Consider the following 15,653-nt stretch of genomic DNA (forward strand, 5'->3'; position numbering starts at 1 on the left):
TCACTTTTAACAGCAGTAGCTTCTTCTGCCAGTGCAGAAAGAATATTTTCTTCCTTTGGACTAATTCATTCCAAACTGAGAAATTGTTTGGGACCTGAAAAAGCAGGAAAGCTTGTTTTTCTTTTCCAGATTATGAACAAACAGGAAAATGAAGGTGAAGACGACTGAGTTAGCTGCAGAGGCCAATATTTTAAGTTTCTCATGTTGACCTGGCTGACACCGATTTATTTTTAATATTTCATTTAACTATTTTAGTTAAAAATAATTTTAACAAAAACAAATGTGATTTTAAAAAACATGAATGTTTAAATTCAAAAATTCATATGCTTGTTTTGTTAAAATATTATATCTTTGCTGTTGAAGAAAAATATCCAGAATATATAACACTGTTGTTTTAGTTAAATAAAACAATTTAAATGTCCGTCTGGTGATGTTCTCCTCCTAATACAGCACAGCATGGCAAGAAAATCTTCCAAATATTAATGATCAGCCTTCGTTGAATTGCAGATAGTTCACCGCCCAATGACTTCATTTACCAAAGGTAATTGAAGCAGATATTTATGAAATAACTAAACAATCATTCATTTTCTGATATAGCTGTAAAACTAATCTGAAAAGTTTTCAAAATAGATCACTTTAAAAATGTAGAGTGTGTACCTTGTAAAAATGAAACCTACATCTATCTCTGAGTTGTGAAGAATATGTATTAAGGTTATAAACCACCAAACAAGAATGCACTTTTATGCAGAAATCCATGATTAAATAGAGTCTTCCTGACTAGTGATTTAAATCAAATCCACCCAGGCCAGCAACACTCCTATGGAGCTTCAAATTTAAATTAAAGCTACCCCCACCCCTCCCCGGTGGAATCCCCAGGGACTGAAGAAGTGCAAACCAACAGCCCTTTTTCAGGCATAAGTTCTCCTTTCCAAACATAGATGCTCCAGCTGGTGTAGAAAGGCTGCAATTAAAACTCCCATATACCATCAGGAGTTAGTCAAGCTCAATAAATTGCTGTCAATCAGATCTCCTTTGCACATGTGCAGTTTCCTGGTTAGTTGAGTTAAATAAATGAATAAATAAATAAAAGAAAATCAGACAACTTTTCAGATAGCTTTTTATAGCTGAGTTGACTGAAGCTCGACTTCTAGAACATCACAAAAATGAGTCAATTTTTCTGTAAGTAAGAATCTAGGGCCATGATACCGCCTAGAACTTTGGTCTTTTAGACTATTCTTGAGGCAGTACTTAACTGTACTTATAGTTTAGATCTGCAGAAAGGTAAGCTTATTGCTTTGATTACATCTTGCTACTTATCCCCACCTTTTGAGCAATATTTGCATAGGCGCTGACTCTGTGGGTGCTCCAGAGCTAGAGCACCCATGGGGAAAAATTAGTGGGTGCTCAGCACCAACCAGCAGCCCCGCTGATCAGCTCCTCTCCGTCTCTCCCAGCACCTCCCGCCTGCCAGTGATCAGCTGTTCAGCAGCATGCAGGAGGCGCTGGATGGGAGGGGAAGGAGCGGGAGCAGGAAGAGGCGGAGCGAGGGCAGTGTGTACTCGGGGGCAAAAACTGGCAGGGCTAGGGCCTTGGAGGAAGGGGTGGAGTGGCAGCAAGGCCTTGGGTGGAGCAGGGATCAAGCACCCTTGAGAAAACCAGAAAGTCGTTGCCTCTGCACAACTGTGTCATCTAAATGCTTGGAAAGAGGCAGGGTGAGGGCAGAAAGAGGCGGGGCAAAGGTCAAGCACCCCTGAGGAAACCAGAAAGTCAGTGACTCTGCACACTTGTATTATCTAATAGCTCTGAAACTTACTTTTGTTTCCACTGAAATCACTCTGCTCAGCAACAGCAAAGATTATACTGTCCATAGCTCACACAAGTTAAATTACTGCCTTGTCTCTTTCTTTCACCAAAGAAAACATCTAAGAGTCCATAGCTAAAATGCAGTGCAAATCATATTTCTAAGAGGTCAACAACCTCTTAGAACCTAAAAATATCTTAAGATACATGTGGGCCAGTGGCCAATAACAGATCTCTCTGCTGGACAAGTTGCCAATACCAATAGTTTTCTTCTCTTGTAGGGAGCAGACAACTGAGCATAGAATCTCCTGCATTCACCCAAGACTACATAAAGAACTCAATATCCTGCAAGTGACTTAAGCACTTGGTTTGCTAGTCTAAGCAAGTATGAATAGCAGGAGTGACAAGAGTTTCATTAACTCATTATACTGGGCTGCTTCTCCAAATTTCACTCCTTTGCCACTACTACATTGTCATTCCTGGGGGAATTCTGTGCCAAAAAATTAAAAATTCTGCAACAAAAAAATTAAAAAATTATGCGCACAATATTTTCAAATTCTGCATATTTTATTTGTCAAAACAACAATATAATCACACCAGTTTTAACTTTTCTTAGTCATTTATTTCAAAATACCTGTCAGCAAGTATTCAGGAAATGTTTTTTGACAAATAGATTCCTAACTAGGCATATTACTCAGAATTCTGTATTAATAATTCATTTAAACTACAATACAGAACCGTATTTCCCGCACTTCTCAGAAGCAATTCAAAGGCTTGGGGGAGTCAGGGGTAACGGAGGAGCTCAGGGAGAGGGAAGTAAATTGCTGGGAAGGAGCCTGGGTGTCAACTTGGAGGGTTGTTAGGTATGGGTGGGAAAAGTATGGAATAAGTGTTGTTTTTGTTTGGGGGGGGGGGGGGGGATGAGGGATTGTTAGGGAGCTTCCCTCATGCAGACCCTGGCTGGCCCCTAGCCTCTCCCATTCAGTCAGGCACTTCCGCCCATCCCCATGTGTTCCTGTACCCCCACGTGTCCTTGCAGCCCGTCCACATGTCCCTCCACCTCCACTCAGACATCCACTCCCCGCATCCCCATGTGGCCCTGCACCCCTCTCCCCATCCCCATGTGGCTCTGTGCACCCACCCAGCCACTACCCTGTCCCTATGGGTCCTTGTACCCCCTCCCCATATGTCCCTGTGCCCCCACCCAGCCACCTCCTCTCTGTGTGTCCCTGCACCCACATCCCCATATGTTTCTGTGCCCCCATTCAGCCACCCCCTGTGCCTATGTGGCCCTGCACCTCCCTCCCCCATCACCATGTGGCCCTGTACTTCCACTCCCATTCAGCCCCTGCCTCAGTCTGTCCTCCCCCACTAGCCCTTATGAGCCCCTGTCCAACCCCCTAGCAGCCTCATGCCATCTGCCTTCCCATAGCCTATCTCCTGACCTGGCCTGACAGGAGCTGTGAAGACGACAGGTTTTTTCTCTTCCCTAGCCAGCTGGGAACTGCTGCTATGTTCTATCACCACAGTGAAAGGCAGAACTGCAGCAACATTTTGGCAGAAGCTTTTTTATGTGCAAAAAATTAGAAGTATGCATAGCTCATTAATTATGCACATGCACAGAATTCCCCCAGAAGTACACTGTGGAGCTGACAGTTGATAGTCTCAGGCCTTGTTGCTCGAACAGACAGCATCCTCCAAAAGTAACTGCAACCTGCTTTTCAAATAGAGAGCAACTCAAGTCATGGTCATCCCAGATACTTCACATGCACAGAACACCAGGCACACTAACGTACAGAGAAAGTAATCTAGTCTTTTCGCCTGCACCAGAACTCCCATATTACAGTATGCTATGCCAATGGACAAGCTATCAGGGCAGCAGTAGCAACAATCATGTCCAGTAAAAAGCTCTTGGTACTTACTGCCCTAGACCTGAACAAAATAGATATTTGTTCTTTCAACAAAATTATTAGAATAGTTTAACTGTGCCTGTACTAATACAATATTTTAGCAGTTAAGTGTTGAACATTATTCATTTAAAAGCCATTTCACCTCACCTAAATCCTTACCAATGTATTCTTTAAATGCCTATAAGGTTTATAAAATATTATTCTGAAATAATTATGTGCCTATCAACATGGTATCTAGGCACATGACAAACTTAATGCAACACATTAAACTGCTTACAAAACAGTAAACAACCTCTCCCACTTCACACAAACATAATAAATAGGTTGACCAGATTTCCCAAAATGGAAAAAAACGGGACATCGCAAGGGGTTGGCCCGAGCCACTTGCCCAAGCCCTGCTTGTGCCCCTGTGTGAGGCTTGGGCGTGTCGCTGCTCACCCGAGCCCTGCCTGCCCCCTGGTGTCACTGCTTACCCCCCTCCCTCCACACACACTTTCCTCCACACCCCACTTTTTGACAACTGACCAAGTTGGCAAGAGCAAATGGGACAAATGCCCACTTTTGCCAAAAAGTCAGGACAGCTGGGACGGGGCTTAATAAAGGGACTGCCCAAACCAAAATGGGACGGACATATGGTCATCCTAATAATAAATCATCCACAATCAAGCAAATACATAACTAAAATTTGTGATGCATTAACATGACTATTATAACTAGCCATTAAAAGCTGTTATCTTGTTTAGCATGCTAGTAAGTACCACTGTGTTCCTAACACAGGTAAAACTGAAGACATACGCCAGACGTCCATCACTATATACTGAAATACGCTATTATTAATTATTATTAATGAAGATAAACATTTTAAAGAACCGAGACTGTGGCAAAAAAAAAAAAGACTACAGCTACGCAGATAAGTTCCAGAACTGGCAGGTGACTTTTTTAGCAGGCATTTTTCCTTGGTCCGTTAGAGGCGACTTCAAAAAGAGAAAATAATTGGGATTTTGCTTGTTTCCTCATTTATGATAATAAAAGGTTATCTCCCTCCTGACTCCATCCAAAAAGGGTGTATGTGCAATGTTTTCCTTTTTTTTTTTACATTAGAAATTTCAGGTCTTGTATACGCTTTCTTGAAAAATGTAGTGAACAACAGGAGAACAAGTGAAAAAATGATTCAGGGTGAATGATTTTAATTCAGATTTTTTTAAACTTTGAGTCAAGTAAGTGTTAACAAAACAGTGTCCATAAACAACTCGAACAAGATCTGTTTGTTAGAGACTGAATTTTCAACCTCTTCAATTAAAGCTCTCAATATGTACTGGAAATCTCCAACAAACAAACAAAAAAAAGGGGTGAGGGGGACATCAGACTAGATGTTCCGATATGTAAAGAAAAAACAGGCAGGAAAAAAATGCATATAAAATTCTTTTTAGGACCTCTTTGTGCATCATAAAGAGCACATACAGCCCTCATTTCCATCATGTTAGTGTCATTTTGACTTTTTAAATTTTAGCCCAGTTGTAACCTTTGGATTCAGACAACAGATATAAGTTCAAAGTTAATTTAGAAGTACCATATGGAAAACTATCAAAGCATAAACTTCACATTATTTTAATTACAGAACTGCAATGCATGAGAAACCAATTAAACTTGAAGATAATGGAGTAAATCTAGTTCATACAGATATAAATATTCAAGGTATTCATAATGAAGATTTTGTTCAAAAACAAACTGTTGCACATGCATTGGTTTCACAGATCTCATATGACATGGCAGTCTGCATAAAATAATGAGCTTGTTATTGATATACATTGAATGTATTTCTTTACCAGTAGGCTTCATCAAATAGGTCTGAGTGGTATACAAAATACACCTTTTTCTAAACAAGCTCAGCAGTCTTGTGTCAGGTATTTTCAGTACCATCTACCCATGGAATGATGCTACAATGCATGGCAAATAGTCCTCAAACATTAGAAGCTATTTACTTTATTCCTAAGGCTGCGTGATTATATCAGTTACCACAACTGCCAACGCTTTTCTGCAAAGAGAACACATGAATCTGAATTCTGACCTGTGATCTTGCTATCTTTTTACAAACAAGGCATCTTCACTCAAAAAATAGCCATGGGCCTTGACACTACAGTCAAATTTGTGCAAGCGAGCTCTTGCCCATGCAAAACCCTACTGACTTCAGTGGTGCCCTGTAAAAGTGCCAGGGTCCACTCACACTGATCTTATCACAGGATTAGGGCCTTAAACAGCAATGCAGGAAACCACTCCTCAGCATTTCATAAGAACGGCCATACTGGGTCAGACCAAAGGTCCATCTAGCCCAGTATCCTGTCTTCCAACAGTGGCCAATGCCACGTGCCCGAGGGAATGAACAGAACAGGCAATCATCAAATGATCCATCCCCTGTCGCCCATTCGCAGCTTCTGGCAAACAGAGGCTAGGAATACCATCCCTGCCCATCCTGGCTTAAATTCATGGAGGATGGGTCCATCAATGGCTATATCTTTTTTTTGAACTGTTATAGTCTTGGCCTTCACAACATCCTCTGGCGAAGAGTTCCAGAGGTTGACTGTGCGTTGTGTGAAAAAATACTTCCTTTTCTTTGTTTTAAACTTGCTGCCAATTAATTTAGTTTGGTGGCCCCTGGTTCTTGTGTTAAGAGAAGGAGTAAATAACACCTCTTTATTTACTTTCTCCACACCAGTCATGATTTTATAGACCTCTATCTTATCTCCCCTTAGTCATCTCTTTTCCAAACTGAAAAGTCCCAGTCTTATTAATCTCTCCTCATACAGAAGCTGTTTCAAACCCCTAATCATTTTTGTTGCCCTTCTCTGAACCTTTTCATTTTCAAGTGTACATTTTAAAATATTTTCTTTGGCCAACATATTTACGGACGAGATCATAAAAAATAAGTGAATTGGAATGAAATCATTTATTCAAGTTTCTTTTGAACATCTCCCTTAAAAGGGAGAAAATATACTACTCTCACCCCTGCATCTTTAGATATCTGGGGAAGTAATATCAGGCATTGAACCCGCAACAAGCTCCATGTGGCAGAATTCTGTACAGGGAATCAATAGGGCTCCATATGGTCACAAGGGTCCACCTGCTCAGTCAGGTGTAGGGTGTCTCATTCAGTAACTAAAATACTAAAAATACATAAAACACTAAAATACTGTTAATTAAAATACTTCAGAAGTATCTGCCTATCTAGAATAAATATAAAATACTTCAATCTAGAGATCAAGAATAATTTTGCCAAAATATTTTCAAGTAAAAAAATAAGATGTTGGTAGAACACACAACGTAAAATAAAACTTTGAGAAATCCATCAGTCCAAGGTTTTGCAAATTCTCATAGCATGGACAGAGTTTTACTAAAGACTATCTGGAACGAGTTGGTCCATGTGAGAATTGCAGAGTATCCCTGTGACAACTATAGCAATTGCCTACATGGAAATTGATATGAAGAAAGCAATTATGCATATTTGACTGTTTAATGCAGTAAGTGTTTTGTCCTCATACATGAATTCCTTCTACCTGGTCCCCTTCTCCCCTAGGCACATTGCATGGCTGTATTACTCCTCCTCTCCTTTGAGCATTCCTCGCCAACTAATGGTTCTAATTCTTGAGAGCAGCTCTGGTTTCTTCTCTTCCTCCTAGGTAGCAGTTACTCCTAACAGAGAGCCAGACACAAACCACCTCTGTTTTCCTACTGCTTTTGCAGGCCTCCAGGGTTTTCTCTGCAATTAAAGTAAATGAAAATGGGGAGCACTAGCAACATTCTGCCAGTTGGCTCTTCACCAAACTGTTTAAGAACTGCTAAACTATTATATTTTTGAACCATTTATGATGAATAGCATTCCCTTTTCTATTTTCAGACATCAATTCCAATATACAAGTGACCAACACTTTCTCCTGGTATTGGATTAGAGATAGGAGATGGCTATTAGGTTACTAATTATCTTCCCACCAATGCACAATTATTCCTGACTCCCCATATTAGTGTTGGGTCCAGTCTAGTTTTAAGTGTCCCAAAAGATGGAAATTTCACCACTTCCCTTAGGAAAATATTGGACAGCTTGATAATGCTCACAGTAAGTATATTCAAGGACAAAGATTCCTAAGTATTCCCCTTTCTTAACTGCACCCTATTAATCTTGCTAGACCTCACTATAGTGTGATGGATCTGCTGACTTAATAGGTCAACAGAGGATAGAATGTTATATCTGCTAAGGGAGAATCTGCTGTAGCTCTTATGGTTCCTGAATGAAGGGTGATAGGTCAACCTAGAGAAGAAGATCCCATGGCAGTTGGGAGGACAGCTGGAAACCTTTAAAAAGCCCACTCCTAAGCGACAAGAAGAGCTAGCGAACAGGAGCAGCTAACAGGGGAGTTTTGCAAGGGAGTTTAGAGGGAGAATGCGAGGGGGGGAGGAGGGGCTAGATACACTTAACCTTCTTTAAACTTAATGCCAAAAAAACCCGTTGATAAAAACAAAACATTAACAAGGGAATGAGCTGCAGGAGTAAAAAGAGAATGCAAGCAAAAGTCCAACGACAGAGTGGGGGCTATCCAGTTTATTGCACCAATGCAGCATATACGATTACCTGCCATATGGGCAGATGGCATATGTGTGCATTCAGTGTAGGGAGCTCCTGGCCCCCACAGACCATATGCAGGCGTTGGAGATCAGAGTGGCTGAAACGGAGGAGCTAAGGGAGACAGAGGTACATAGATGAGACTTTCCGGGCACAGTAGAATGGTCCCATCCCCAGTCTGACATCCTCTGTACTGTTGAGGAGGAAGAAAGTCTCAGGGAACAAGAGCATCCAACTGGGGCAGAGGGAAACAATCCCATAGCTGGGACTCCTTCCAGATGATGTTGTGGTATCCTCTCGCACTGAGGATACCTCTCCAGGGGAGGGAACTCCAGTTATCGGGAAGAGATAGGTAATAGTTATTGGGGGAATTTGATCATTAGCAACATAGATAGCTGGGTTTGCGATGACCAGGAGAACTGCATGGTGACTTGCCTGCCTGGCGCAAAGGTTGCGGATCTCTCGAAACATCTAGATAGACTTATGTGTAGTGCTGGAGAGGAGCTGATGGTTGTGGTACATGTAAGTGCCAATGACATAAGGAAGGATAGGAGAGAGGTCTGGGAGGCCAAATTTAGGCTGCTAGGTAAGAGATTGAAGTCCAGGGCCTCCATGGTAGTATTATCTGAAATGCTTCCAGTTCCACCCACAGGGCCAGTTAGATACTTAGAACTGCAGGGTCTCAATGCATGGATGAAACAATGGTGTAGGGAAGAGGGGTTTAGATTTATTAGGAACTGGGGAAACTTTTGGGAAAGGGGAGCCTATTCAGGAAGGATGGGCTCCACCTAAACCAAAATGGAACCAGATTGCTGACACTTAAAATTTAAAAGGTCACAGCAGTTTTTAAACTAAGGGCTGGGGGAAAGCCGACAGGTATAAAGAAGCACATGGTTTGGACAGAGACATCTCTTAGGGGAGGATGTATTAATGGAGATTCTCTAAGTCCTAGTAAGGAGGAGAGGATGGACAATGATAAAATACAGGTAGGATCTGATGAGAAACAGTCAAGTGAAAAAGAGGCCCATTCAATTACATCATGTAATGGCAGACAGCTAAAAAGTGACAAGTTTTTAAAGTGCTTATATATAAATGCTAGAAGTCTAAATAATAAGATGGGTGAACTACAGTGCCACATATCAAATGAGGATATTGATATAATAGGCATCACAGAAACTTGGTGGAATGAGGATAATCAATGGGACACAGTAGTACCAGGGTACAAAATAGATCAGAAGAACAGAACAAGTTGTGCTGGTGGGGGACTGGCACTATATGTACAAAAAAATCATATGAAGTAAAAATCTTAAATGAACCAAACTGTACCACAGAATATTTATGGATAGTAATTCCATACTCTAATAATAAGAATATAGCAGTAGGGAGGAGGGATAGCTCAGTGGCTTGAGCATTGGCCTGCTAAACCCAGGGTTGTGAAAAGGGTCACCAGTACAAAAGTAAAAGAGGGGACCACTTAGGGATCTGGGGCAAAATCAGTACTTGGTCCTGCTAGTGAAGGCAGGGGGCTGGACTCGATGACCTTTCAGGGTCCCTTCCAGCTCTATGAGATAGGTATAGCTCCATATATTATTACCAACCACCTGCACAGGATGGTGATAGTGACTGTGAAATGCGCAGGGAGATTAGAGAAGCTATAAATATAAAAAACTCAATAATAATGGGGGGTTTCAACGATCCCCACATTGCCTGGGTACATGTTACCTCAGGACGGGATGCAGAGATTAAGTTTCTCGACACCTTAAATGACTACTTCTTGGAGCAGCTAGTCCTGGAACCCACAACAGGAGAGGAAATTCTTGATGTAGTCCTAAGTGCAGCACAGGATCTGGTCCAAGAAATGATTATAGCTGGACCACTTGGTAATAGTGACCATAATATAATTAAATTTAACATCCCTGTGGCAGGGAAAACATCACAACAGTCCAACACTGTAGCATTTAATTTCAGAAAGGGCGACTACACAAAAATGAGGAAGTTAGTTAAACAGAAATTAGAAGGTACAGTGTCAAAAGTGAAATCCCTGCAAGCTGCATGGAAGCCTTTTAAAGACACCATAATAAAGGTTCAACTTAAATGTAAGTTAACCAAAAAAGTGCCACCATGGCTAAACAACCAAGTAAAAGAAGCAGCGAGAGACAAAAAGGCATCCTTTAAAAAGTGGAAGTTAAATCCTAGTGAGGAAAATAGAAAGGAGCATAAACTCTGACAAAATTATAAAAATATAATTAGGAAGGCCAAAAAAGAATTTGAATAACAATTAGCCAAAGACTCAAAAAGTAATAAAAGTACATCAGAAGCAGGAAGCCTGCTAAATATCCAGTGGGGCCACTGGACAATCGAGATTCTAAAGGAGCTCTCAAGAACAATAAGGCAGTTGCTGAGAAACTAAATGAATTATTTCCAGCGGTCTTCATGGCTGAGGATGTGAGGAAATTCTCAAAACTGAGCCAATCTTTTTAGGTGACAAATCTGAGGAACAGTTGCAGACTGAGGTGTCACGAGAGGAGGTTTAGGAACAAATTGATAAACTAAAAAGTAATAAGTGCCAAGGACCAGATGGTATTCACCAAAGAGTTCTGAAGGAACTCAAATGTGAAATTGGTGAACTACTAACTGTAGTTTGTAACCTAATATTTAAATCAGCTTCTGTACCAAATGACTGGAGGATACCTAATGTTACGCCAATTTTTAAAAGGGCTTCAGAGGTGATCCCAGCAATTACAGGCGGGTAAGCCTGACTTCAGTACCAGGCAAACTGGTTGAAACTATAGCAAAGAACAGAATTGTCAGACACATAGATGAACATAATTTGTTGGGGAAGGGTCAACATGGTTTTTGTAACGGGAAATCATGCCTCACCAATCACTAGAATTCTTTGAGGGGGTCAACAAGCATGTGGATAAGGGGGATCCAGTGGATATAGTGTACTAAGATTTTCAGAAAGCCTTTGACAAGGTCCCTCACTAAAGGCTCTTAAGATAGGAGGGAAGGTCCTCTCATGGATTGATAACTGGTTAAAAGATAGGAAACAAAGGGTAGGAATGAATGGTCAGTTTTCAGAATGGAGAGAGGTTAATAGTGATGTCCTCCAGCAATCTGTACTGGGACCAGTCCTATTTAATAAATATTTATTTCATAAATAATCTGGAGAAAGGGGTAAACAGTAAGGTGGCAAAATTTGCAGAGGATACAAAACTACTCAAGAGAGATATTCAAGCAGACTGCAAAGAGCTACAAAAGGATCTCACAAAACTGGGTCACTGGGCAGCAAAATGACAGATGAAATTCAATGTTGATAAATGCAAGGTAATGCACATTGGAAAACAATCCCAACCATACATATAAAATTATGCACATCTAAATTAGCTGTTACCACTCAAGAAAGATTTTGAATTAATTGTGGATAGTTCTCTGAAAACGTACACTCAACGTGTAGCGGCAGTAAAAAAGCGAACAGACTGTTGGGAATTATTAAGAAAGGGATAGATAAGACAGCAAATATCATATTGCCTCTATATAAATCCATGGTACACCCACATTTTGAATATTGCGTGCAGATGCCATCGCCCAGTCTCAAAAAAAATATATTGACTTGGAAAAGGTTCAGAAAAGAGCAACAAAAATGATTAGGAGTATGGAATGGCTTCCATATGAGGAGAGATTAATAAAATTGTGACTTTTCAGCTTGAAAAAGAGAAAACAAAGGGGGATATGATAGGGGTCTATAAAATCATGACTAGTGTGGAGAAAGTAAATAAGGAACTGTTATTTACTCCCTCTCATAACACACGAACTACACAGGTTTAAAACAAACAAAAGTAAGTATTTTTTCCACACAATGCAGAGTCAACTTGTGGAATTCCTTACCAGAGGATGTTGTGAAGCTCAAGACCATAACAGGGTTCAAAAAAGAACTAGGTAAGTTCATGGAGGATAGGTCCATTAATGGCTATTAGCCAGGATGGGCAGGGACAGAGTCCCTAGCCTCTGTTTTGCCAGAAGCTGGGACTGGACGACAAGGGATGCATCACTTGATGATTACCTGTTCTGTTCTTCCCTCTGGGGCACCTGGCATAGGCCACTGTCAGAAGACAGGATACTGGGCTTGATGGACCTTTGGTATGACCCAATAGGGCCGTTCTTATGTTCTAAAGTGACAGTAACAAAGGCAGTCAGCCATTAAAAACAGGAGTGGTGACTGAGCTGAGGTTTCTGGGATTCCCCAAGCATGGCTGGGTCTAATTTGGTTTAAGATCAACAGGACTCATGGGAGTACTGTAGATGAGAACATGTACACACTGTTTAAAAAAAAAAAACCAAACAACTCTGGGACCTCTTCTATATATAATATTAACTGTGATGTCCTCTTTATTCCCTCTTCTTCAATGAAGAGGTTATTCATGACTGGAGCTACCACAGACTTTGCAATAGCTTTTGGGCCTTATCCATTAGAAAAAAATCCATTAGTACATTCCCCAAACTCAATACTTTGCCATTTACCATTATCAGTTGTTCACAATCCTCTGGCCAATTTTCAGTCTACATGACACTATATCCACGTCACTAAAATTTCCAAATAAAGATTTTGGAAGATTTACCAAATGTTTTAGTAAAATCCAAATATTATTTCTTTAATCCCCCTGTTTAGCTATTAATTTTATAATTTTTTAAAAAAAGGAATAGATTTTGTTTGGAAAGAAATATTCTTTATACATTTATAATGCTTACTGTTCACAGTGCAAATTATTCAGTAAGGTCCCACTCCTGCTGAATTATTCACATACTTAATTTTTACACACATGAACTGTTCTACTGAAGTCTACAGGATTATGCACACACGAAGTTAAGCATGTGCAAGTTTTTGCAGGATCAAGGCCTAAAAAATTAGGGATCCCCCCCTTGTAATTTGTTCCATTATTTCACTAAGGACAGAAGTTAGGCTTTAAACAGTAATTATCAGGTTCACTCTTCTTTCCCTTTTTGAAAACTGGCAAAAAGCAATTAGTACCACACCAGTTGTCTACTACTAAACCAGTGGTTCTGAAACTGGGGGTCGGCACCCCTCAGGGGGTCACAAGGTTATTACCTGGGGGATCACGAGCTGTCAGCCTCCACCCTAAACCCCGCTTTGCCTCCAGCATTTATAATGGTGTTAAATATATAAAAAAGTGCTTTTAATTTATTAGGTGGGTTGCACTCAGAGGCTTGCTATATGAAAAGGGTCACCAGTACAAAAGTTTGAGAACCACTGCATTGAACTATACATTAAGTTTGCAAGGTATCCTAATATCTTATGGTCCACATCAGCTGAACTGGATGAGTGGCATACACTTTTGTTCCCCATGTACTCTCCTTACATGCTCTTCATCAATACTCATTAAGTTCTTCCTCATTTCCTAGTTTTCTAAATTCTCCCTCACACACTTTTGTTTTTGGTCAGCAAAACTTGTCGGTCAGGGATGTGAAAAAACCGTCACCTCTGACCGACATACGTTTTGCCGATAAAAGCACCGGTGTGGATAGTGCTATGTTGGCAGGAGATGCTCTCTTGCTAGTTTCAGAGTAACAGCCGTGTTAGTCTGTATCCGCAAAAAGAACAGGAGTACTTGTGGAACCTTAGAGACTAACAAATTTATTAGAGCATAAGCTTTCGTGGACTACAGCCCACTTCTTCGGATGCATATGAAGAAGTGGGCATCCGAAGAAGTGGGCTGTAGTCCATGAAAGCTTATGCTCTAATAAATTTGTTAGTCTCTAAAGTGCCACAAGTACTCCTGTTCTCTTGCTAGTGTAGAGCAGCTACATAGGAGACCTTGCAGCAGTACAGCTGCAAGGTCTGTAGTGTAGACATAGCCTAGGAGGGATTTAAACAAAAGGTCTTAAGTATCTCTGTCACTTTTAAACATCTTTTATTTCATCCTCTCAATGGGCCTACTTTCTTTCCTCCCACCCATAAGACCTTTAGCTATCTTTAACATAATTCACTTCCTTTGTCTTTTCCTGGCAACCCCTGACTGACTGTTTTTCTATCTGGTTGCTGCCCCAATCATTAGGGTTTGTTTGTTTTTTTTAAGTGTTTTTTAAACCACATCAGTGCTCTACAATATTAATTCTTTAAACCAAGGATTACTTAAGTTCTATCTGTCTCTCACTGTTTGAAAGGTTGCAATACCTTCTCACATCAAACCTTAGGCCGTAATCTAAAACCTTTTTTTAAATGCTGTTTTTCTTTTTGGTTTTCTTTTTTGAAAATATGCAAAAAACATATCAATAGGCAAACCAGAATATCAGAGTACTTTACTAGCAATGTAACATGTAACTATGAAAGCCTAATGATATTAAATGAGGACTATTAGTGAACAGAAGTTTGTTTAAATTTAAATATAAGACAGTATTTTTTTGGATAGTTACAGAGGTATTAAAAAGGGAACTGTAAGAATAGATGGCTCAAGAGATAGACCTCTTTTATTAACCTAGAGGTGAGTGGTAGTGGCTTGAATTTGATGGACTATGTGGGAAAAAAAATAGTTGTCCTAGGCCAATTCCTGTTGGCATTCACTAGGTTTATTTTGTCTGCCTCAGAAGAGAAGAAGGAAAAAAGAATGGGCATGGAGACTGAAGGACCCTCTCACCCCTAAACAGGGTTGAATTGCAGGGCAACACTGACAGTGGTGCTCCTGATGTACCTGTTTTATCAACAAACAGGTAACTTAATGAAAGGTACTTGACTGAAAATACTCAGATTGAACAATAATTTCATTATTTGGGGTTTTTTTTAAAGCCCAGCACAACAATGAAAAGCAGTTTTCATAATCTCTACCACAAGTACACAAAATGCCTGCATCACAAATGCTTTTCAGCAAGATGGTGGCTTTTTGTTTTGTTGCACAGAACAAATGTCTGCAGATTCTCTCAAATCTTAAGCCTTTTTATAGTACAAGAGTTAATAATTCTATTCTAAACTTTCTATGCAAAAACAGTGACAGATGTACTGCAAACCCTGTTTTAAATAAGATACAAAAAGCAGGTCTTCATATCCCTTAATGCCATCTGTGGGTTGTATGGCCTGCTTTATTTTTATTAGCAAAAACATGGAAATATTCTATTACTCATCCTTCCACATAATATGAAACAAATATACTCACATCTTTTGCCATGTTACCAATGCCTAGAAATCAAGGCACTTAAATGCTTGATGCCCACAGAAGGAAACAGGAACAGCGATGTTATTTTCTAAAAAGAAAGTCAAGACAACATCAGCTATAATAGTGAATTTCAGAAGTCTGTAAAATGTAATTTATTAACTACAA

The 15,653-nt window shown here is 40.2% G+C and overlaps 1 protein-coding gene across 7 annotated transcripts in view; it reads right to left on the minus strand.

Annotated features, from left to right (window-relative positions):
- The window catches only part of TFDP1 (transcription factor Dp-1), a 105,202-nt gene that overhangs the window by 88,367 nt on the left and 1,182 nt on the right, over window positions 1–15,653 (minus strand). For all 7 annotated transcript variants that reach the window (XM_005309885.5, XM_008174758.4, XM_005309888.5 and 4 more), the window contains exon 2: window positions 15,489–15,576. In XM_005309885.5, the coding sequence (XP_005309942.1) occupies window positions 15,489–15,500 (12 nt within the window). In that variant the 5' untranslated portion in view covers window positions 15,501–15,576. The remainder of the gene's footprint in view (window positions 1–15,488; window positions 15,577–15,653) is intronic.

This window comes from Chrysemys picta, chromosome 1, assembly GCF_011386835.1.
Source record: "Chrysemys picta bellii isolate R12L10 chromosome 1, ASM1138683v2, whole genome shotgun sequence".
Taxonomy (NCBI): domain Eukaryota; kingdom Metazoa; phylum Chordata; order Testudines; family Emydidae; genus Chrysemys; species Chrysemys picta.